Source organism: Podarcis filfolensis (assembly GCF_964270895.1).
Source record: "Podarcis filfolensis genome assembly, chromosome: 5".
Lineage (NCBI taxonomy): Eukaryota > Metazoa > Chordata > Lepidosauria > Squamata > Lacertidae > Podarcis > Podarcis filfolensis.
In genome coordinates this window covers 53,987,182-54,013,547 of record NC_139608.1, presented here as the reverse complement: position 1 = coordinate 54,013,547, position 26,366 = coordinate 53,987,182, and the positions used below count along the sequence as shown (strand labels likewise).

The 26,366-nt window shown below is 41.2% G+C and overlaps 1 protein-coding gene across 1 annotated transcript; it reads right to left on the bottom strand.

Annotated features, from left to right (window-relative positions):
* Nucleotides 1-3,115: 3,115 nt before the first annotated feature.
* Nucleotides 3,116-26,015, bottom strand: LOC310763270 (scavenger receptor cysteine-rich domain-containing protein DMBT1-like; the record flags this gene model as incomplete). The annotated part of the gene is made up of 15 exons (XM_083615159.1): nt 3,116-4,036; nt 5,218-5,495; nt 7,669-8,057; nt 8,909-9,081; nt 9,461-9,681; nt 10,628-10,787; nt 12,705-12,737; nt 14,750-14,767; nt 15,732-16,040; nt 17,431-17,624; nt 17,946-18,096; nt 23,024-23,335; nt 24,257-24,459; nt 24,825-24,975; nt 26,009-26,015. The coding sequence occupies 15 exons, from the start codon at nt 26,013-26,015 to the stop codon at nt 3,879-3,881; spliced, it is 2,757 nt and encodes a 918-aa protein (XP_083471285.1). The 3' UTR covers nt 3,116-3,878.
* Nucleotides 26,016-26,366: the final 351 nt, after the last annotated feature.

Here is a 26,366-nt window from a genome sequence, read left to right as displayed (position 1 = left end):
GGGAGGGGGAGGGCCAGACAAAGAACAATTTAACAACTATTTTATTCCTGATTCACATGAATGGTAGTCTTGTGACAGTTTTAAAAGCAGCCTTCCAGGGGGGAAAAAGAGCCTTAAAAGAGCCTGCTGGATCAGACCAAAGGATTGTCTAATCCAGCACTGTGTTCTCACAAAAGCCAACCAGATGCCTTAAATTTCCACAAGCAGAATTTAAGTTGTCCTCCCCCCCCCCACCTTGAATTCCCAGTGGAAATAGAACACAGCCAACATGACTGGTAGCTGTTGATAGCCTTGTCCTCCCTAAATTGGTTTAATCCTCTTATAAGGCCTTCCCGTTTTGTTTGCCATTAATGCCTGTTGTGGGAGCAAATACAGGCAACAACCATTTTACATGTGCTCAACATGTGCGCAGCTGCACGCACACACACACACACACACACACACATCACTGCAACCTGGAAGTGGCCAGGAAAGGTGGCATGGTGGGAGCAGGGCAGAGGCAGGATTGGGGCAGAACAGGACATAACAGGGCAGAGCAGGCTTCTGCATGTTCTGCCAATGTGTGCAGGGGTCAAGAATGGAGCCCCCATGCAAAATGGCTGTTGCTTGTACCACACTTTAACTATGCATTGTGTGAAGTTCTTTTTGTCATCCAACATTCAGTTCAATTTGATGACCCCCAAGTTAGTATACTGAGACAGAGAAAAATATTTCCCTATCCAATTTATTCACACCACGTATAACTAAACACACCTCTATCACACTCCTGCTTTCTCACCTCTTCTCTACACTAAAAAGCACCAAAAGTTATTTCCTCATAGAGGAATTGCTCCACCCCCTTGAATCATTTTGGTTGCCATTTTCTGAACCTTTTACAGCTCCACAATATTCTTTTTGAGGTAAAACAACCAGAACTGTATACAGTACACCAAGTGTGGTTGTACCATAGAATTGTATATTCCTAATGATCCTTTCCCCTAATGATTCCTAGCATGGAATCTGCCTTTTCCAGAGCTGCCTCACACCAACACCTTCATCAAGATTGTAGCTGGTCAGTCACTATTAATGCACACCCTATGAGCACATATGTGAAATTAATACATTTTGGCTTCAATTTGCATCAAAGTACATTTGCTAACATTGTGTTGCATTTGCCATTTTACTGCTGATTCACCCAGTTTGGGAAAATCCTTTTGGGGCTCCTCACAATCCCCTTTTTTATTTTAACTATCCTGAACAAGTTGGTATTCGTGGGTTATTCAGTTTGGTTTTCATCACTGTTAGTATGTTTTAAGGGGTTTGCTGTAGAGTGGTAAAAAGGAGGAGGCTGATAACCAAGAGACTGCACATAAAATGAGTCATCCTTTAATCAGGCAAAATGGTTTCATGGTTAGATGAAGGCAATCTATTTGCAGAAGTAGGATTAGATACATTCCTGCTCGGTTAAGAACTACAGGGCCAAAATTGTGCCTTGCATTTATCCATGTAGTCACATGTTGTTTAGGTATATGGTTTACTAGTACACACACAAATCTACTCATGGGATGCAGAACCACTTTTTGGTTTTTTTAGCATTGGTCATTATAAAATTCTACCATTTTTATACTACTTTTGCAGCAATCCATGCATACATATTTTAACTTGAAATTCAACAGGAAGAAAGAAAGAAAACCTTTCCTTTGCTGTTTTCCTCTTATTGTGACCTTTTGTAATGTGTTGTCTTGAGCAGATTTCCAATGACTTTTCTTAATCATGCTTTTATCCCCTGATTGATACCTTGCTTACTCACTCACTCACTCACTCCAGGTTGCCTAATCTACTGGTTGATTTGGTAAAGTACCTCCTTGATGGTCTTTATTCCTCAAGTACTATTTTTTAATGATATTTCTCCAGGGAGAGCCTAAGACATTTTGATCCTTATGGCTGAAATGTCCGATGGCATCCCCACATGGAGATAATAAATAAACCAACCAAATAATTCCCTTTGGCCACCTACCGTAGTAGCTTCATGCTGCCCGGTTTCACTCCCAGCTTTTAGTTCTTTCCTTATAAGCATCTTTCCCAAACCATATTTAGGACTTCCCTCTTCTGCCCTTGATCTCTCATACAAAGGCTTAAGCTAAAGTATGTAATACTTCAATGGTTCATTATTCTCTCTCCCCCCCCCCCAAAAGTTTCCCCTTGTCAGTTCTTCACTGGTCATATTTTAAGCTGTGTAATCCTTTGAGAAAGAAGGGTGTACAAGACTTTAGCTCACCGCAAATCCTAAACTTGGAACCTGGTGGATGTCAGGAATTCAGTCTGTTTACAAACAACAAACCTCTAGTCAAAGTAGAGAACCACTGGGAAACCAGTCAGATCACCAGGGAAGCAATTAGCAGCAATCAGCAAGCTTAGCTATGTGCTACTTCCTTCTCCTTCCATTTGCGTCACCCCTTAACAGGAACTAGGTCTGACATGTGGCAGGTATCTCTTCTGTTTCCGAAATGGTAAACACATAGTAAGCAGAACTACTTTTCTAACATTTCTTTATAAAGTACGTGATCTTCGTAATCTAAAGTACAAGTCCACAGTTTAGAAATATACTGTTAAACTTTTCAGAGGGGTGGCCAGTTTCATTGCCAGGGTTCTGTGAAAAGGACTATCCTGTGGGTTCTCTTGAGGTATTACTGGACCAGAACCTTGGATCTGGTAGGAGTGACAAAAGTCTAATGGTGTGTTTCCCATGGAACGAATTGTTCAACTATTTCTCATTAAGTTTTCTGAGTGGTTAGAAAGGTGGCAAGTGGGTGAAGGGGAGATATCCTGCTGCTCCCACAGCTACGTGTCTGTGTGTGGAAAGTACAATCAACTGCAGCTTTGAAACATTCAAAAAAGGCACAGAAACAGAGAGCTGTGTTTGACCCCTGTAATCTAGCAACATTCTGGGATATCTCCCTTAGAGTCCAGGTGTGGGAGCAGTGGACTTTGTCTATCTGTTGGGGTCTTTTCCCTTCACTTCCACCTATGCTTAACCTGCAAATTTGTAAATAAACTCAAATATTACAAAACTCCAGCGGATCAGGGGATCAGGATGAGAGGTGGTCCAGGCAGGATGAGAAAGTCTGTGTGTGTTAGAAAATTGCTATCCTGCCCTTCTATTCATGGAATCCTCAGCTGGATGAAAGAGCTGGAGTGGAGGGGCACAACTGAATATGATCCTAAGAAGGTTTATCCACTTTACCAGAAACTGTTGAGATGCCCTTGTTTACCAACAAATATTGTCATTTTAGACAGTTATACAAATTGACAGAATGAAAACTTTAAGTGGTATGTCATTTACAAAAGGTATTCTTAACTAAATGCAGCACTGAACTACTAATCTTGGATATTGCTTCAAGGAACGTGGCAGAAATTTCATAAAAATAGCTCGAGTTCTGAATATGAGACTCTTGGTGGGATTAATTTTTATTTGTATTTTGTGTTGCAGTTCAGGTCCTCGTCTAACCTGAATCCATCCATCTACATACATTCATGACAATGTGTAAAATTTAGTAAAAAAGTAAAAAGACCAATGGAAGAATTAAGAATAATTTTTAAGCCCCCTCTTGTGCAAACAGTGGGTCTTTCAAGAGTTTAATATGGCTGGATTGTGTCCAATACATTTTCCTGCTTCTGTATTTTCATGTAAAAGCAAAAATCAAGATAAAATCACAAGACTATTGAGACCCCCTTCATAAGGATGCATCTTTCAAGTGATGCACATTCAATACAGATTCTTCTTTCCAACCATCAAGGCCACAATCCCACCAACAAATAGCTGCACCTAAACTCATGGAAATGAATGAGTTTAAGCTTGCTTGACTTGGTGTTGGATTGAGTCCCAAGGTTTTAAGCGCTCACATTATCTCATATGGAATTGGTCTTCTCAATTTATTTTTCAAAATGAATCCTGCGACGGTCATGACAACAACTGCCAAGACGACTGCGGCAACAATGTATGGTGCATGCGAATCATGAGGAGGGTCCGCATTTCCTTGCAGCTCTTGTTTTGCCTCTGCAAAATTAAAAAGAAAAGATGTGATGCATTATCTGCTTGAACTGTCATGGAATTGCATCATTCTAGTTCCCCAGAAGACAATGGACCATTGACTTCCATAGCACTATTTTTTAATAAAAAGGTAAAAAATTGCACAGTAACTTTCCTGACCACACTATTGTTCTCCTCCACTGTGGAAGGACATGTGGATCCTGAATTGGCCTCCGCAGCCACTTATGGACTCAGTGTTAAAGCTGTGTTCATGGAAGACAATCTTACTCGGCTTTGAGTGATTGCCAAAGAAGAAACATGGATGACTGTTGGGAGCTGAACCCTACGAGTCCACTGTGGAGGGTAGATCATACGCTGGAGGGCACAGGGTACATTTGGCACAGCTATGATAATGCTGCATCTGATGGATGAGGCCACATTAAGAAGGCATGTAATGTAACAAGGTTAGGTGAGGAAGTACTATTAGATGAGGAGAGTGCTAAAATGCATTAGAAGCATTTTTTAGGGCTTTGATACAGTGCTAGCCAGGATCGTGGTAATAATGATGATTCCAGCTTATACCCTGCACCCCTATAGCTCTGCCTTTCTCAAAGCCACAGGATACACGAATTGCTCTGCCTTAACCTCAACAACCTGAAACAGATTTAAAAGAGGGATGGTATTTTCTGAAAATCTCAATGACATGCTTATCCATATATATAATTTCTAATTCCCATCTCACTCCTTAATCTCAACAAGCAGCATATTGCACAATATTATATGCATTGTTATATGCATATGCACTCTAGGACGTCTCCTAAGGTAACTAGCGCTTTAAGAGATGCACACAACTACACATAAAACTGCATAACTGTACAACTGCATAAAATAGGTATGTACTAATATGAATTGATATTGCAGAAATATAATACAGCATAAAACTTGATACTTTTGAATGCATTATACTATATATTAATTCATATATATGAGTTTTTCAATATAATTATGCATATAAATTGGGCTTTAAAAAACAGCAACAAGTGATTCAGATATAAGTGGGTGCTTAATGCAGTGTTCAAATCAGGTTGGAACTGCCAAATTCTGTGCATAAATCCATTTAAAATACATTCCTCCTTATCCCTACTCTAGGATGGCATTGATTTGTATTTAAAAGACATTAAAGAACTCTCTGTGGGAAGCAAAATTACCAGAATTTCTATTCTTAATGCCATTCTTCTGTAGTTCAATTGGCCCAATGATAACATCCATTTTTTCCTCATAGGAGCTTGTATCTCTCTTAGATCTAGGCAGATTCAGACAACCCTGAGAACATCGGGAAGAATAGTCATAGGCTCTGCAAACCACCAGTTTGCACTGCAGGTAAACCGATGGATGTTTATACATGAAGCTAAAGGCTTTGAAGGAAAACCGAACAACATAATTGTTTGGGGAATAATAGGTCTGATATGTAGGATCATTAACACACCTGCACAAATAGAAAAATAATAAAATTAGTTTACACTAATTAGTATTCAATTTGCATCATATAGTTAATGTGGAACAATGAAGAAATAGAAGTAGCACTTCGAACAGTTCTGAAATAAAGCATACAAGTGTCACTTGAACATAATATGAATAACATCAATATGCCTGATTTCAAGGCCATGCCTGCCATGCTTAAATTGAAGTAGGTGTCAGTGATTTCTCACTCTGAATTAAAACTGCACAAAGCATATTGACAGAAATATTCACCATAACTGGTAACTTTCCCCCCACTTGTTCTTCATTAGTAAGCTAAGAAAAAAAGAAGCTCAAATATTTAAAATGTGAAATATGGCAACCCTATGAAAATACGTAAGTAAATGATCTGTTGAGGTGGTATTGAATATGTATGGTGAACTCACTTTTCTGTTCTTTACCATCCTTTTAATCTGCAAGGCTTTGCTTTCCCAAGGAAAGCAAAAACTTCTGTAATTGTAACCTTTATTATGTCAGTTGCGTAACAGCTCTTCAAAACAGGTGACCAGCTCTAAGTTTCATTTTCCTGAAAGTAACCATATGCAGCACATGCCAAATTATCTGAATATATATTGAGGCAAAATATACTAAAAGGAAGAAGGAACATCTTGGTTCATGCAGAGGTACTATTTTGAACTAATGCACAAAATGTCACATGCATTAGAGTATTCTGAGCGGCTCATTTTAATCTCGAGGAAATTATTATAGTAATATAATTTAAATGTAGCTGCTTTAGAAGCTTGAAGGTGTCAAATCAAACCTGAGTGAGGGTTTGTGAAGAATGCAAGCTTCAGTTAGTAAATAATTTGCTATAAAACTGTATCAGTATACTAGTTTAGTATCCTTTTGGAGTGGTTGTCAGTGGCACTGGTTTGCTGTGGTTCCAGTCCTACTTGAATGGACGTTTCCAGAGGGTGATGCTTGGGGAGTGATCTTCAGCCCTCTGGAGCAGGGTTCCTCAGAGTTCAATTTTATCCCCTATGCTGTTTAACATCTACATGAAACTGCTGAGTGGGTTTGGAGTAGGTTGTTAGCGATGTGCTGATGACACACATCTCTTCTTCTCCATTACATCTGCAGGTGAGACAGTGGATGTGCTGGCCTTGCCCTGGTAACGGACTGTATGAGAACCAACAAACTGAAGCTCAGTACAGATAAGACGGAGGTGCTGTTCATGGTCAGTTCACTAGACTAGGTGGATGGGATGTTGCCTGTTCTTCATAGCATTACACTCCCTCAGAAGGAATGGGTACACAACTTGGGGGTACTCCTGGATCCTTTGCTGTTGCTTGAGGCTCAGGTGGCCTCAGTGGCACAGAGTGCCTTCCATCAGCTGCACTCCTATCTAGACAGGGAGAGCCTAACTACTGTTTTCTCCGTTCTGGCAACCTCTAGGTTGGATTACTGCAATGCATTAAATGTGGAGCCATTGGAAGACCCGTCACTCAAGCTGGGCAGAGTGGAAGATAGTGGGAGGTGTGATATTGTTCTTTATTTTTGCTGTGCCAGCTGCAGACTGGTGTAGCAGAGAGGCCCAGATCAGACCCCTCTCCAATTGTTGGACCAGATTAGGATCCAGCAGCTCCACAACCTCCTGCCACCAGTCTGTTTTGAGGACTTACATTGCTACCACAGGCAGGAACAACACCAGCAATAGGCTGTCAATACCATGTGCCATTGGTGAGCACATTAGGATAGCTCCCCTGCCTGTGGATCTCAGCAGTTCTGCATAGAGCAAGCATCCCCAAACTCGTCCCTCCAGATGTTTTGGGACTACAACTCCCATCATCCCTAGCTAACAGGACCAGTGGTCAGGGATGATGGGAATTGTAGTCCGAAAACATCTGGAGGGCCGAGTTTGGGGGGTGCCTGACAAAGAGGAAAGCCTCTGCTGCCTCCTAACTGCTCCATCTTTCCCAGCAGAATGGATCATGAATTAGGATGCATGTCAACTTTAGAATGGTCCCAATGATGATTTGGCTGTTTCCCTACTTTGCAGCTTCTGGCTGGAGTGAGAACATGGTTAAAATGGCATGCCTAATGAGATCTAATATTTATACCACATATATGTTTAGAAATGAAAAGCAATAAAGATTAAAACAGTTAATCAGACAAACAACATATAAGGTGAAAATCCTTACCCACTCTTGATGATATCATAAGTCAAAGTTGTAAAATCATTGTAGTTGGGTGATGCTTTACATGTATCCAGAAACAGCACCAGATTTGGGTCAGAGTTATGAAGAGTAACTTGCAGATATAATTCCTGATTCAGCTTAACTTCATAAGGTGAGTTGTAGACTGGATATAAGAAGGAGTCGGAGGTATAAAATGTGATGTTGACTTCGTATTGTCCATACCGAGTTTCATTGATCTCTTCTACACCATCAGCGACATACATTGTTTCTATCCAAGTGTTTTTCAGCATCTTGCAGCTGACATGGAAGTGAAGATCCTTGTCCCTTTTAATTATGTATCCTGAAGCAGCTGCCGTGATCAGGTTTGAATAAATAATAGTATCAGCATCTGCCTGTTTGAAACATCCAGTGGGGGGGGGGGGGCAGTGGTTAACATACATTTCTGAGGTAAGGATGTTGCCATAGCCCTGTAGAATTTGCTGCAGCCAGTCTTAATGCTACCTTTGCGCAAAGCAGCCCCACCACCAAGTTGCCTCTTCAAGATGTAGGAATACTTGTCTAAGCCAATGGTATCACTGGGGACGCTACTGAATTCTCTATACAAATATTACTTGTATCAACTGTTGTTCAGAATTAAGTTGTTTCAAAATGGCACTGCTCTGAACATACAGCTAACTCATATGCCGTATTGCTGTTCTTACCTTGACCCATGCAACCCCCAACACAGAACAAATTGGGGTTTCTGATGGTGCCCGAACATCCCATACTCATACTACATTTGCAGCAAGGGATCTTGTGATCTGGCTCCTTTCCATGCTGCCAATGTAACATGAATAGCCCAGGCTATTCAGATGCTAAAAATCAAACTAAAAATATTTTCTTATGTGACTATTTGTTGTACAAAGATCTAAGCGATGGACTCTGGGCTTTCAAATTTCAGCAGCCAAAAGTCAGTGCTCCCCACGCCTCTCTCCTTCCGTTCTAAATTATTGTTGCAGCAACCTCTGCACAGCCTTTTTGGCTTGGAGCCCAGTGCAAATAAACCTGTTATGCTCCCCTAAATCCGTTTCTGTGTATCTACATGAATTGGACTACATGTTTCAGTTTGTTAGCATTGCCCCAGTTGAACTCCTGAAGCCCTGTTTTTCTAAACAAGAAAGAAAGGAAGGAAGGAAGGAAGGAAGGAAGGAAGGAAGGAAGGAAGGAAGGCAGGCATATAGAAATCAAATATAAATCTCCATACGTCTCTTCTGGTCTGACAGCCATTGTACCGTATGTTGGAAATAACATAATACGGTGTGATAATAGGTGGGCAGGATGGGTCAATCAAGTGGACATCAAATGGAGAATAGCCTGCAGAGGTCAGGAAGCTTCTACTTATTATAGCTTGCATATATTCTGGTCCACAAAGAAGAGCTAGCAAGGAGAGAAAGGATGTGGTATTAGTGCACTAAAATAAAACAAGACAATACATTATTATCCTTTTATGAAGGCAATGCCATCCATCTTTATTGCACTGTACAGAGTAACACAAAGTTCCCTGACCTATACGTCCTTACATTTTTCCTATTTGCCACTTTTATTATGTAGTTTCTATCATATGCTGAAGACACACCTCTTTCCGTGGCCTTTGGCATCTGAGAATTATATATTTTAGTGCCCACTTTATTCTTTTTAGTTTTTTTAGTGACAGCAGGAAAAAACCAATACAATACCAAGAAAATTTGTGATTTTTTAACTAAATTGAATGACAACAATCTGGTAAAAGAAAAATGTATTGCAAAATTGCACTTACTTGTATTATGATTTGCTGGGATGGTGTAATAGTTTGCAAAAAAGCCTCTGTTTGTGATACTATGATCACTATGAAATCTAACTGTCAACATATTGAAGGTTGATGTAAAGGTTTGGTAATAGCCAGAGCAAATCTTCCCAAGCAAAGGAGAGTTATGGAGCGTTCCATCATAGATTTCAATATAATCACAGGGGCAGCTCTGTGTATTACATGATGCTAGTCTAGAAAGCAAACAAGAATGTGATTTTTACAGCAAAGTTCACTGATCATGATGAATTAGTCTCTACACTTGCAATTCCTTTAAGCTACTATCACATAACAGACTTTATTTTGGTGTGTTAAGTTGCTCAGATACTAGACAAACGATATCAGACAAAAGAAATAGAAAACCAAACAGGAATTTATTTGTTAAGCCATGGCACATCATAGTTCAGACGTGGAACACAACGCCCTTGAATATGTTAAGTAGGAAGAAAAGAGTGCATCTGAGTACATTTGGGTGCTATTATGTTACCACTAAGTAACAAGAGCTTTCCTGCAACACACCTGGATTTACAAGGTAGGGCTGTAAGCATGCTACGTCACAAGCAGGGTTCAACCCTTACATCTTTGCCCCCCTTTCTTTTTCATCAAATAAGCTTGTCCTCAGTTTTCTAAAATACGATATGCTGCAGTCATGGTATAAAAGCTCTTATAGTACTCTTATAGGGAACCAAAGAAACTGACAGCCAGTTTTGGGTGATAATAGATTCTAGACTATAGAAGGATCTAGGAATGCTAGCAATCACATTCACAATATACATTTAAATGACACATATAAGGCACATGGCTTCCCCCAAAGGATCATGGGAACTGTAGTTTGTTAAGGGTACTGGAAACTGTAGCTTTGTGTGGGGTAAACTACAGTTTCTTGAATTCTTTGGATGAAGCCATGTGTTTTAAATGGCAAATGCATTGTGGGCTCTTTTGCCTAGAATCTAAGGTTTGGTGTTCAGTCATGCACTCACTGGATAGTCCTAACGGCATCTATTGTTTGCCTCCCAGCTATAATCTCACCCTCTTTTTGAATTTATATGTAATGTTTTATCTAGTAAAGCTGCTATTAATAATAATAATAAGTTTCATTTTGAGACCTTGACTTATGGGCAATGTTAGAGCTTTACTTACTGAAGTGTTTGGAAAGTAAGTGATACACGAGAATTGCTTCCTACTTGGATTTCCCATACACAGTCGGCATTGTTTGGGTAGTTGGATGGAAAAAACGGACTTTGAAATGACCCAGATGAATGTGCGAGGAAACCACCGCAAGAATAATCTGTTGAGGGAGCTAAGAAATAAAACACAGAACACATTTTGTTACAGACATATGGGATATAAGTAGTTAAATTCTAGAAAATATTATAAACTTGCTATGATCAATTGCTTGTTACACCCAGAACCCAATGTTCCTTACTGAGAAAGCCACATGTTGCAATCAGAGTTGACTTTTATTTCAACCCTGCTTAATATTCTGAAGTAGTTGCTTGGTTACTGCATCACTTTAACCCATAGTTAAGCTTAGCTATGGTTTATTAGTGAATGTGCAGTCACTTGTGCACACTCCTAAAATCATGGCCACTTCACTCCTCCCCTGCTTCTGATGCAACTGCACTGGTAGAAGCTAAGCCGTGATCTACCTTAGTATTGCGTTCAGACCTGGATTCATGGTTTCCCACCCACCACCTCCTTCAAAACCTTGAGTAGTAAGCCAGGAGCAAAACTTACTTGCTGCTCATGGTTTGTTTGGAGAGAAACAAAGCACAAACCTGAGTTTAGGTTCAGTAGAGCATTTTATTGTGTATTCAGTCCTAGTGTTAAAGATGAAGACTTAGACACCCTATACTTATCTAGCAGTGCCATCTTAAAGAGAGAAGGGCGGACTCTCTGAATGGCCACATGGCCACTAGGATGCTCAATCCAGTGAAAGGGATACACCCAGTAATGGACAGCAAGATGGCTTAGTGCCACTCACTTGACCTCCAGTTGTTTGTATCACTACTGCTTACTAGAAGGTGGAAGGGGAGAGGCAAGGTCCACACACTGCAAACTCACTGGCACTAAAACTGTATTGGATTTGCATCAACCTTGCCACTACCTCATTCCTTCTCCTCTAACATCCCAGTAAGTGTTAGCATTCCTGCTCCATGATTGCAGTCATGGGATTTTTGTCTATCACATGATGGTGTATGTTTTGACTCCACAGAGTGAGAAGTGACGGAGACAGGATGTTTGTGTTACTGTGTTCTGTGAAGTGGGACTATTGTCCTTTGTTATTTTTCTCTTTGCTGTCTGATGGTAGAGAGAGAGGGAGACATGTTGCAGTGCTCTATGTGTGTTTATATGTAAATAAAGTAGATTAGCCAAAATGCTGAGTTGCTGAGGCCTGTCATGCAAGCTGCAAAGACTCTGCGGATCTCTAAGTGTGCCGGTGTCTGTTGGCATCGGTTGCTGTGATGTTTGGGCAGAAGAAAGCTTTTGAAGCTCCCGAACGATCGACCAGGAGGGAGGGAACATGCCAGTCAGGCATGTGTGTCTACCAGGGTCCTACTCAAGTGTAGGACGAGCTCCTGACAGTAAGCAGCAACAACACAACCAGCTGGTGGTAAGTTGAGCAGTACTTGTCCACCCCACTGTCTGTTGCTGGTGACATCCACATGCGCAAAGGAATATTATTGCAGAAATGTCCGCCTCTGTGCAAAGGAAATGGGGAGGTCTTTTGTACATGACCTTGTATCAGGTGTTAAAATTTGTGGCTACTAGGTTTTATTCTCTCCCTATATATGTTTCATTTTATGTTTCAAGTTCACTGTTATGTTAGCCTTGTAGTTAAGAAACCCTGAAAGAGAGGCTGAGTTAACTCATTTTTACTCCTCCTCAAAGCAATAAACAACAACCACCGTACCACATGACTTTATATATCTGTTTTGAAAGTGAACAGCATGAGAGTATTCTGCAAGTCCTGTTTTGTTAGACCAGGCACAAGCAAACTTGGCCCTCCAGGTGTTTTGGGACTACAACTCCCATCCACTGGTCCTGTTAGCTAGGAATCATGGGTGTTGTAGTCCCAAAACATCTGGAGGGCCGAGTTTGCCTATGCCTGTGTTAGACCATGTGATAATGCAGATACCGCTAATGAAGCTGAAGTAAAAGTGATCATAAAAAGGCAATGTAAAAAAAAAATGAAGTAAAGAAATCTAGAGCTTACTTGTCCTTGGCCACCATGGAGGAGTTGGTCTCTCTGAAGATCAAGAGGGAAGAGGAGAGAGAGAGAACAATTTAAACAATTGACTCAAGCTTTTGACTTTCAGGCATCTCTTGTTTTGTGCCAACAGGCCTTTGCAGCTGTTTGGTTTTACATTGATCTGTAAGTTTAATGATTATTTGCATTTTTGGTATTTTTTGAAAAATACGTTTTAACAGTGAACACCACCTTGATATGGTAGTACAGGAATACTTTTATAACTATAAATAAATACATAAAGTAAGTCCCAGAAAAATAGCCAAGTCTGAGTTACATTTATGCTCCTCATGTTAATACTCCTTGATCTTGTGGGTACATTTTGCAGCTTTAAAAATTAATTTGAAATGCAGCTTACAAAACACAAGAAGAAGCCTGAATTTATTGCTCCATCTCCTGTATTTGTTTAAAGTGACCAGATATAAACCTCTTCAAGCTTTTGCAAATAGGAAGAATGTTTACCTTCAACGTCATTCTTTCCATTATTGGAAGCAGTGGCAGGATCTGCCTAAAGTACCTCATTCATAAGGATTAGAATCCATTGCCATTGAAAGACCTGTTCTATTAAGAAATGTCTAAATATTTTCTCCCCCACTGCCAATGCCATTGTTAATGTGGAGACTAATGGGTCTAAGTTCCATATAATATAAATTAGCTATAAGGAAATCAGTACAATGCTCGGTCTAAGGTTGGACAATGGAATGAATTGTTTAGAAAATGGAAAGGAAATGCAGAATTTGAACAGGGATCCCCCCGCCTCACACTACCAAGCAGCTCATAACACTGTATCTGAAGAAGTGTGCATGCACACGAAAGCTCATACCAAGAACTAACTTAGTTGGTCTTTAAGGTGCTACTGGAAGCAAAAAAAATTTTTTTGTTTTGACTGTATAAATGATACACTTCATGACACCATTCATCAAAACTGTCAAACAGTTCTAACTACTTTCTGGTGTCTACCTGCATCTTTATGTGCTGTGAAAGAGAGATTGTAAATTAATTATTATTAGCAGCTCATGTGAGAAAAGGCAGAAGAAGCATTTTCCACACCTGCTAATTTAGGAGATGTAGATGTATTTTGCCTATAGAAGAAAAATGCTTTTCCCTTTGGCTGTCTTGATATGTCATATAGGCTTTATGCTGCCTCCCCCTCCGATATATCATCTCATTCTATCATACTACATATGTGAATTCAATCATTGTGAATTAATTCATTCCATCAGCATACATTTCAAATGATGAATAAACAGTAGTTTCTAGGGGGGGGGGGACGACCTGCTTTTTTAATACATGATGGCTACACATCACAACAGACTCTGCCTAAGAATTATTATTTTAAAAGAAAGGAAAATGCCTTTCCTATGCTGGATCTCAGTGCTCGGATAAGGGTGGGGAGGTAGGGGGCACCTTTGAAATTGACAAGCCCCACCCCCCTGACCATCAAATCCCACTTCCCATCAAGGAGTAGCCATGGTGGTCAGACACAGAAGCTAAGGAGAGCAATTCCCCTCTGCCCATGCCCTCCTCTGAAAGTTTTGTAAGTACTTGTTTGATTTTCTGCCAGGTGAATTGAGGACACCTCTTCAGTCGACTAAAGACTTTTAAATATTTTAATACACTAACAGGAAATCAGCCCTGAGTGCTCACTGGAAGGACAGATTGTGAAGCTGAGGCTCCAATACTTTGGCCACCTCATGAGAAGAGAAGACTCCCTGGAAAAGACCCTGATGTTGGGAAAGACTGAGGGCACAAGGAGAAGGGGACGACAGAGGACCAGATGGTTGGATGGTGTTCTCGAAGCTACGAACATGAGCCTGACCAAACTGCGGGAGGCAGTGGAAGACAGGAGTGCCTGGCGTGCTCTGGTCCATGGGGTCATGAAAAGTCGGACACGACTAAATGACTAAACAACAACAACAACACTGCTACCTTTTCCCTTAATCTTGCTGCAGTTATTCACTACTAAAAAAAAAAAAAGCCATAAGGAAACTTTTATTAGATGAATCATTTACCTGTTGTAAGGTGACCACCTGAAAAATAAAAAGGTAGAGAGACCTTAGAATGTTTCCCAAATGTGTTAATGGTTTGATCAGTATAATTATTTGCGATATCAGTATTCATTGGAACAAATGTATAATTAAATATCTTTATGATCAGTGGTCATTGGGTAAAGGAAAAGAAGAGAGCTAAATCAAGTCGCTTCTCCTCTGCCTGCCAACAGCTCAACAAGAATTCACCTTTTAAAAACAAACCAAAAAACAAAATCGAGTTACGTGCCTACAATTCTTGGATTAGGCTAGAGATGTGGCATGCAATTCTCCGTTCAGCTAGGGACGGCAGAAGGGGGAGCACTTCCTCACTGGAAGAGGAGGTAGTTAACCCCATGAGCCCCAGGAATAGATGAATGGGAAAGGTATTAGACAGAAAACAAAACCAGAAACGTAAGGGTCATAGGTTCAGGATATTCTGCAGAAGCCGGAAGCATTCCCCAGAAGAGTCAACTGAATTGTAAGACTAGGACGCTCAGCTAATTGTGTTGCATTAAATCTTCAAGCTAATTACAACTTGCGTGCTGTGTTATCAAGACAGCACCCTTGGCTCCTGACGTATACTTCCAGTTCCTTGGAAGTGGTAAATGAGAGTTATATTCTCTTCTAAAGACTCAGTACCCGTAATTCATTGGAAATAGTAGACCAGAGTTACATCAAAAGTCAGAATAGTGTTGGTTTCATCAGAGATTGCAGATCATAGTTTGTAGCTATCTTTCCTGCTGTAGAAGCCCAATACTTTTGTTTTTATTGATAGCACCTTGGGAGATCAACAGTTTGGTTTGCTCCTGAATAATCAGTGTTACTATTAGTTATAGTTAGGGAGGACTGAATTATTGGAGAATCCAAAAAATTTTAAAAAGTGAATATACTGCCTAACCTAGATGCTCAAACTGATTAAAATATGCTAATATAAGACAATATGTATGACAAAATCAGAAGTCACCTGAACAGATGACACCAGCATCCTCATTGTGACGACAGTTGTGGGACCCCCAGCCTCTGTTAGAGCATTCCCAAAGGTGGCGCTCATTTCCATTACAATAAACATCATCCAGAAGAATGGGTCCAGAGCCTTCACCAAAATATGCCGCTACTGGGGCTGACACAGCCTGTCCACATCCAAGTTGTCTACACACCACACCTGCGTCCACCAGGTTCCACGAATCATCACAAACAGTTCCCCATGTTCCATTGTAAGAACCAATTTCGACACGGCCCTCGCAACCATGACCTCCATTCACCAGTCGGAGATCTGGGATGGGGACACCAAAAGTATGTGGATCATTCATGAGCATTCACAGTCATTTTTGGTAACAGATACTGCAGAATTCAAGTCTCAGCAAGAGCCTGCTAAAGTCTGGGATTTATAAAATTCCCTAATACAGTCAAACCTCAGTTCATAAACGGCTCCATTTTGGAACGTTTCGGCTCCCGAACGCTGAAAACCCAGAGGGGAAATCAAGAGACATCCCAACAGATAGAGAACAAACAGACAGATGGACAGACAAACTACTTTCCAAAATATATAGTAGACAAAAATGTAAGACCGTCACCATTCAGCCCCCATTGGAGAATTTGTAGTATTGTATCACAATCCTGGGTTTTCACGATGTCAGAATGGGATAGGGGAGCAAAAGCAAAGGCAGGTTGCACAACAGCAGTGGTGTGGCATGGAAGCAAGAAGAGACACACACGGAGAGGAAGAGGGAAAGTAGCGGTTTTAAATAATGGTAGAAGTTCTGCTATTAAGGCTTTTCTTCAGCTTAATAGTGGCACCAGAGGGGGGAGAATTTCCATCAGAATTGTGGGAGGATGAGGCAGCAGTATCTGGGCGCACAGACAGGGAGCAGAGCATGGAGGGTGATGTGAGGAGGACACACCAGGGCAGGCATGCACCCTTCCAATCAGCCTAATTGGTCTGATTGGAAGGGCACATGCTTGATGCATCCTCCTGATGTCCTGCCACAATGGCAAAGCAGCATGGGACTGGCAGGGTGGTATGAGGAACAAAATGCACCCTGGGAAAAACTGTGCCCAGGGCAATGGCAACCCTTGCTATGCCTCTGGGGTGAGCAAAGATGTATAATTTTTCACTACATGCATTCCCCCATGTGCTGCTCAGCTGGTTAAAAGGAGGCTGGACTTCAGGGGGGAAAGAGCTCCTTTGGAAGAAGGGTGGGATATATATATATAATAAAGAGTAATAATAAATCATGTTTATCTGAAGCCCCCTCTTCAGCTGGGTGTTTAGCTGAGCAGTGGGGGGGGGGGTATGTTGTGGGCATAGAAGATTAGGTAGTGGGTCAGAAGAGAGCAGATTACATGCTTCTGAACAAGAGACAGAGGAAAAAATGGGACAATGCATACTGACTGAAAAATGTGCATGTAGCTCAAATAAAGTGCAAACTACCATTGAGATATGTAGATGACCAGAGAATGTACAAAATTTAGCCAAGATTTGCACATTCTCAAAGTCTTGTTGGGGGTTGTGTATATTGATCAGGAAATGTGCGCAATCCCCTCTTCTTGGAATGATTTTGTGTACATTCAGCATGGGGCCTGATGAATGTACACAATGACAAACTATTACTCCATTTAGTCATTCAACTTGAGTTCAGTTTAATACACACACACACACTCACCGTATCCCGCATAAACCGAAGAGTAGTTAGCAATAAAACCACGATTTGTTACGCCACTGTCACTGCGAAACACCACGGTGAGAACATTTGATGTAGAAAAAAATGTTCGTTGGGAACCATTACAAAATCTTCCTAGGGAACGTGAGTAGATATATCCATCATAGATCTCAATATAATCAAAGGGGCATTCTGCCCTGGAATAAAAACAAGAAACCTGCATGAACATACAACTCAACATATAAACTTAGTATATCAATTAACTATGACAGAGATTCAGTATGCCACCGAACCATGCAAGATCAATTCAGTGTCTTCAGACTGAGGACTCTCCTCTGACAGCTCCTTGAATACAGGGCTGACCTCTGTAAAGTAGGGCACATGAATACTCAACAGATATGTTCATTGTCATGCTTCCCAATTATAATAGTAAACATATATGATGAAGTGAGCACAGGAAAGTCCACATTTAAATGAGCTGCAGTTTTATAGCACTATTTAGTTCTCCTCGTACTTACTCAATACTTGCAATTCTGAGGTTTATACGTGAGCCATTCCAAGTATTTATTGTCCATATACAGTTTGCATTGTTCGGATAAAGTGCTGGATAAAAGGGACTACTGAATGATCCTGATCCATATGGAAGGTAAGAACCACAACTATAATTTCCTGTGAAATAAAAGACAATGTAATCAAATGTGTGAAGGTATCTATGCTACACACATAATAATCAAACTGCCCCTACCTGCCCTGAACCCATTTGTAAATGCTATCGGCTTCTCTCTTTTACAGAGGCATGGAAACCTTGTTACCTCTGCAGCTGTATACACACCACCCTTTTAAAGCACATTTAAAGCATCCCCCAATAATCATATGAACTATCATTTCTCCCCCTCAGAGCTATAATTCCTAGCAAACTTAACAAACTACAGTTCCCAGGATTATTTAAAGGGATCGTATGTGGCCTTTCTGTGATAGAACGTCCCTTGAGAATGATACGATGTCACAATGTAGTGGCACTCTCAGGGACATTATTTGGGCAAAAAGATTGCTGTCTCCACAGACCGACCATAGAAACAGTGATCTTTCCCCCCAAGAATTCTCCCAGGAATGATGTCGTTCTGTCCAAAGCAATGCAATCAGAATGTTCAGAGAACCCAAGTCACTACTTTAAGTAGCAGAAAGACTTCCCTCCTGCTAAAAGCCACTTTGTAATAAGGTAAAAGAACCACACAGAGACATATATGAGCACGCGCACACACACACATGAAAAATATTAGAACTGATTGAGATATCAGAAGGTGTTCATATTTCTAAGAAATCACCTTTGTCCATCCATCAGCCTATTTTTTTTAAAAAAAATTGAACTCATAGCCCGATGCATCTCAGATGTATAAAACAACAGATTTAGGGGTGGGGGGAATTATTGTGTTGAGACTTGGGCTTTTGAAAGGCTTGGGGAGAAAAGACATAACTGATTGACAGAGCCCAATACAGTGGTACCTCGGTTTACGAACTTAATCTGTTCTGGAAGTCTGTTCTTAAACCGAAACCGTTCTTAAACCAAGGAGCGCTTTCCCTAATAAGGCCTCCCAACGCTGGTGCCCTTCCACTGTTCGGCTTCTGGTAAAGTTCACAAACCGGGACACTACTTTCGGTTTTGTGGAGTTCGTAAACCGAATCGTTCATCAACAGGACTGTTCTTAAACTGAGGTACCACTGTAATGCCTTTCCATATTTTTTTGCTAAACTGACTTAGCAACCTCAAGAGGGCACTCCAAGCCAGAGCATGCAGAGCTCCAGATGTTGCTGCACTACAGGTCCCATCAGCCCCAGCCAGCATGCAAATGGCCAGGAGTGTTGGGAGTCACAGTCCAATAACATCTGGAATATCAAAAGTTCCCCATCTCGGATTTAAGAGTTCATGGTTGCATATGTTTGAATGATAGATGCAACATCTGAATCTCTGAAACAATATGGACCCCTTTTTTAGATGGAGCTGGTGAATAAATCTCTGGTTTATTTGGAATTGTAGCAGATTTATTTATGTTTTAAATGAAAATGAAAAATTAATTACTGGCTATTACTTTTTCTGTTGTGGAACCTTATACATGGGGGTGCCTTATACGTGGAAAAATACAGTATCTTTTCAAAATGAGAGCAAGAGCATCAAGTGATACGGACAACCATCCTAATTGTGATCCAGGATCACCATTCAGCATGCTGGAGAACTGCACTGACAGTTCTCCATGACATAGTGCTGTAAACAGTGATTTTCAACTCTAACAAATATGAAAGCTCAGGAAAGAGAAAGGTTTCTATGTAATGGTGAGGCGACTAGACTCTGGATTTCTGAAGATCATATTATAAAGTTGCTTTGTTCTCCTAGCAATGCTAGGAGTTGTTTCTTTTTGTTTTCCAATGTATTTCTTATTAATAAAAAAAATGGTGTGGCCCGAGCAAATTTTTATTCTGAAAGTTGTGGCATAGAGAAAAAAGTTTGAGATCTACTGAGGTAATGTTTAGAAAGAGACAGAAAGAGCATATTTTGCACTTACTGCAAATTACTTTCTGCTGGAGTATAAATTTATGATATCCATTTGCAAACACAACATATAAGTTAAAGATACCTTCCTTTAATACTAGTATGTACATTTAATAATATTCAGCGGAGATAGAAAGATAGCGGGAGTTGTTGAGAACAGAGAAACTGGTCAGGGAAGGCAAATATCAGAGAAAAACAGATTAGAGGGTGGGAAATAGAGTTGGGGAAAATGATATATACAATATAGCAAAAGTCAGAAGGGTTGTGTTTTGCAGACTTCTGCAGTCGCATAACTTCTGTTGCTGCCTATGGCAGTGCTTCACACTCCTCCCTACCATTACTGAAAACAGTGTTTGGACTACATTGCCTGCCTGGAGAATTTAAAAGCACACTGGGGGAATTTTGGTGATTGGATCACTCTGGTGAAAGGGCACTTTGCACAAAGACACACCAAAATGAACACTGCGCAGACAGTAAAAAAGGTAGGTAAAAGGCAAAGGAACCCTGGACAGTTAAGTCCAGTCAAAGGCGACTTTGGGGTAGTGGTGCTCATCTCCACTTTCAGGCCGAGGGAGCCGGCATTTGTCCACAGACAGCCTTCTGGGTCATGTGGCCATCATGACTAAGCCACTTCTGGCACAACGGAACACCATGACAGAAAGCAGAGCGCACTGTTTACCTTCCTGCCACAGTGGTACCTATTTATCTACTTGCACTGGTGTGCTTTTGAACTGCTAGGTTGGGAGGAGCTGGGACAGAGCAATGGGAGCTCACCCCATTGCAGGGATTCGAACCACCAACCTTCCGACTGGCAAGCCCAAGAGGCTCAGTGGTTTAGACCACAGCACCACCCGAGTAAAAAAGGTAAATGTAAAGGACCCCTGGACAGTTACGTCCAGTAAAAGGCAACTATGGGGTTGCGGCGCTCATCTCGCTTTTCAGGCCGAGGGAGCCGGTGTTTGTCCACAGACAGCTTTCCGGGTCATGTGGCCAGCATGACTAAACCGCTCTACCCATGTAAAGGCAATAGAAAACATACCCAACTTAGTGGGTAATCCCTAGATACTCCATTCCCACTCACCAAACACTCAGGGCTCGCCCTCCCACCGCCCTCCCGCCCCCCGTAATGATATCTCAGTCTGGGCAAGAAACAGGTCATATGATAACTGTTTCCAGTTCTTTTCCACATAAGGAGCAAGGGCAAAACTAGGCTTTATTTCACCTGGCTCAAAGACCCAGTTTGGCACACACACCACATGCGAATTTACATACGTGCACACACACACAGTCTGGGAGCCTCAATGGCAGCCCTCCGGAGGCTTCACCCAGGGCAAAAAACCTGGCTAGTCCTCCCTAGACATGACTCTATAAGGAGTGTGTATATTGGTAAGTATTGTCTTCCTGGTTGTAATAAGTATCCCCAACATTATCTATAGTATCACAACCTAGACATTGGAGGGACCATCAATGCAGGGGGAGGGGGTCAGACACGATGACTGAAAGAGCATTAAGCTTGCAACTGTCTCTTGCTTTCAATTGTAACTACTCAGCATTTGGCACAGAAATTATCTTTTACAGGGGGTGTCCATTACTGATTACTGTCCCCTCTATCTCTTCAAAGACAACCAAGCAATAATCCAGCAAATACACAGGCCAAGATATGGTTGCCACCTTGCCAACTCCCATTGCAAGGTGGATGACAAGTAGGACTTGCTGCTAGACCAGCAGTGGCCAGTGAGAATCCAGCTCTTCCACTGTGGGGTTGCCCAAAATTCCCTTCCCCATGCATCTGCACCTTGCAAGAGGGCATGGCAGACTGAACTACAACAGTGCTCACCTTTCAGATGCAACAAGAGGGAGAGTTGTGTCTGTTATGAGATCTTGCACAAGATGGAAACTTGGCAGCCCCGGTCTTTATAAAGCTGTCAGAATTCCCACCACTTTGGAGGCCATACACAAAGCTGTAAGTATCCCATCTGTTACTCCAGTTGTGATAGTTAGCAGAAACCCTCACCTCTCTGTTACTCACCTCAGCTGCTTCAAGAGTCATACACATTGGCAGAGAAGCTGGGATTTTCCACCCCGCATGGCTTGAGCCTTGCCATCAGAGAACTAGAGAGGACAATAAGGTGGCCTCAACAGCTCACAACTGTCCTACTTCTCCTCATTACTGCTAGTATGATAATAAATCAAGCATTGGAAGTGCAGGAATGAACAGTGGAATGTCTTATACAGAAATAACCAGAACGTGCCGACAAACAAATGAGCATGCAGCCAGAAGTTATGTGGGATAGGGTTGCCATATTTCAAAAAGTAAAATTCCTGACACACACTCCCCCCCCAAAGTTGTTGAAAACCCTAAAATTGTTGAACATTATTTTTTTTTAAGGAAACCACCAAAATTATTGAGCTACTTTTGGGAACAGAAACATTTTTCCAATTTGGCAAAATTCCCCCCAGACACCATTTTTAAACCCCCAAACCAGGATACGTCAGGAATTTTCCTAACGTATAGCAAGCCTTGGTGGGATGAAGGGATTGGGCAAAATTACATGAATCTCGACATATGTGAGAGCCAAACACTTTCCTAAATGAAATTATAGGTTCATGCTCCACATCCTCTGATTGGTTAGGCCAATGCGCTGTGTGATATGAGGCCATGTGATGCGACTCCTGTATCTACTGGGATCCACATCCATTGTTTGAATCTGGGATTTCATGTGTGCTATATCTGTGCTGTTGTACAGGGCTTTAGCAACATATGATATTCTCTAAGTGCAAGATTATGTGGCTGGATATTATGGACTTGAAAGAAAGGCTGGGGGCACGCTGATGGATTCCAAATTTGGAACAATTATGTACAATTAATTCGAACCGGCATTATGAACAGGATAAATTCCAAAGCAAGCAGTTCTGCACTTCAGCAACATAGGCAATTGATTCAAATAGGACTTAAGCTTGTTGCATTTCAGGAGGGAAGAGGAGGCATGCCATGCATAATTCAATTATCCTGCTTTTGTGCTACATGCAAGAAACAAGATCAGAAAATACCTGCACAGGTGACACTTGCATCTTCACTGTGGCCACAGTTATGAACATGCCACCCTAGGCTACGGCAGTCCCACAGGTTAGACTCATTTCCTCTACAGTTCACATCATCAAGGAGAATAGGTCCCGAGCCTTGGCCAAAATAGGCTTTTCTTGGGGCTGAAATGGCTTCTCCACATCCAAGCTGCCAGCACACAACCTGGGCATCGGCTATGTCCCAGTAATCACCACAAACTGTTCCCCATTCTCCTTTGTAATAGAGTTCAACGCGTCCCTCACAGCTGTATGATCCATTCACCAGTCTTAAGGACACGTCTTCGAAAGACAACAGGAAACAACTTGGTAAAGAGCAGCCTGTTTCCTGTTTCTTAAACAGCAGCCAGTTTACATACCTATAGATACCTCTCTATGGCTGTGTTCATACCTTACATTTAAAGCATGTGGTTTCTCTCAGAGAATCCTGAGAATGTAGTTTACTCCTTACAGAGCTCCCAGGATTCTTTGGGGCAAAACATGTGCTTTTAATGTACCATGTGCCTATAAATAAATATATGTAGCCACATGAGAGAACTTGTCTCTTCCAGAGTTTTATACATAATATATTCAATAACATGTGGGTGTACAACAGTTTATTTCTATACAAGAAAAAGCATAGTAACAAGATTTGCAATATATATTGTACAACATTTGGAACAAACTTGATCTCTGGTAACTCTGGAAGAAGACAGCATATGCAAATGAGAATTAGTGGCTAAGTTCAAAATGGGGGGGGGGGTAAATTAAATTTTTGGTCAATGTATTGCTCTTTGGCAATTGAAAGTTCTTCAGATAAAGTACTTAAATGAACAAACAAAAGCAGAAGCAGCCACTAATAAATGTTGTACAAAATCTGGACTGAGACTCAAGTAATTTATATACACAGAACACATGAGAGAGAACTGTGTATCTTGCCACAAGTTTGTTTCTACCTTTCTCTGCAGAAGAGTCAACTGCCAAATAGATAAACCATTGAGTAGTTTAAATTGCTTCTTCCCTGTTTAACCATGGGAGAGAGAAAATTAAATAATGGAGTTCCCATGCACACATCAATATTTTTTAGGATGGCCCTGAATTACAATTTGGGATACAACAATCCAAGCATAGCCTATTTAATTCAGTTGCAGGTATGGACTTGAAAAATTGCACTAAAGTAAAGCAGCATGGTCCTGAATTATGTTCTCTTTGGTGAGATCTTACCTTGTGGAATAGAAAAATAAATAGCCAAAAATCCAGTGCTTTGAGAACTAGTGTCACTTGAAAACACAACAGACAATGTATTTGACTTAGAAATATATGATTGGTGCTCCCAAATGCAAATTCTTCCTAGCAAAGGAGCTACATACGCTGGCCCATCATAGATTTCAACATAATCATAAGAGCAGTGATTACGTGGCTCCAGTCTGTGGATATAAAGTTAGAAACCACTGAGTAGGGTGATATTTCGCTTGTAACTATAAAACACAAAAGTTAAAATCCACACGAAATTGGGACTTGTAGACCCAGGTCAGCAAATTTTGGCACACTATTTGTTATGTATTCACACTTATGGAGTGAGCCTTTTTTTAAGGTCTGAGCCAAGTCTTTAGAATACAAGTAAATGATTTAATATTGGGTCCACACACAACTTGGCAAACTCAGAAATAGCATATAGATTATTGTTAACATGCAAAGCCAATTTGACAACAAACAGAAAGGCAGGCATGCAGACAAAATCATTTTTAAAGATCACACAGGGCAACACAATCCTAAAAATACTGCCACTTACTTAAGATACTCAAAGATGAGATTTATGTAGGAATAACCTTCAGCATGGATTTCCCAAACACAGTGTGCATTATTTGGGTATACAACAGGATAATTTGGACTAGTGATTTTCCCAGATGGCTCATAGAGATGACCACCACAAACAGAGGCCACTAAGAGTGCAACAAAAAAGTGAAATCATATTTCTGAACAGACTGCCATATAGTTACAGATGCTTGTCACTGGGTTTGGGTTATGTCCAACTAAGACATAGAACTCAAAACAGAACAACTGGGTCATACTCATAAATCAATGAATTTAGTTTTAACTACCTTTAGTCCATTGATTTCAGTGGGTCTACCAATAGTGGTCAGCAGGGTGGAGTGGCCTGGCTTTCCTGACTTCCTGTCAGGAATCTTTGATTCACATCACTGTGGTTTACTGGAAGGAGTGAGGCCACGGCAAAGTTGATGAAGAGCAAACACAACGGCAGTAGTGCTGGATTAGCTCTGCCACTGTGCTTGCACCACATCCATTCCACTGCCATCTCACCACTCCTGGTAAGCCATAGTGACAAGGGGTCAAGTGAACACGGCTAACCCGTCAACAACTACTGGGGTCTACTCTCAGAATGAGTTATTAGATACATTTCAATGACTTTTAAAAGTCACATTGAAGGAACAGAAGCTAAGTTCTCTTACAAACAAATAAGCTAATTGAGCCAGAACAACTAAGATATTGCTTTTTATCACATTTATTTCAAAAGATATAAATGAACTCCCAGCCTTCAGATAGCTTACTCATGAAAAGTTCTACCCACACCAGTGGGTCAACTCTGTTATAGATTTGAGGAGTGCCACAATGAGCCCTACTGAAGATCTGTTCAAAGTGAGAGGACTGCTAGACCAATCTGGTGGGACCACCGATGCCACCAACCACTAACATCAATGAAATGTTAACATAATAAAGATAATAAAGATTTCTACAACCCACCCAACCAAAATAATGGTACTACTACAATTAATATAGTACAACACCAACATACATTTCTCTAGCCTCCAGGGCAACACCACTGACACCCAATCAAGCATAGGAGGAAATAGAATGTGACGTGCCCCTTTGCCTTCCCTTCTACCTACAACAGTACACAGCCTGGTAAATACAAATATGCCACAGTACCTTTGTTTGTTTGTTTTACCTACTCACAGGCCATTCCCAACCCCCTGATCCACTGACTGGAGAGAGTTAGGATGGGGTGGAGATGCTTCTCATTAGTTGAGAAGAACTCTGCCAGCAAAGGAACAGGTAGAGATGCCACCTGTGGTTCTTTCAGCTGCAGTAGCACAGAGGTAGGCTGGGGGTGGTATTGGATGTGTTGGAATTCAGGCCCCCTCTTTCATTTCAGAGGCCAGGGGCTGCCTTCACACAAGCCTGGACCTGACACAACTAATTCCATCACTATTAGAACTGGACAAGGAGATGAACATCAAATATCTACATAGGGAAGGAAAACGGAAACCTCTTCTCCTGGCCAGCATGTGAGAGCTCATAAGTGGAGATTGGT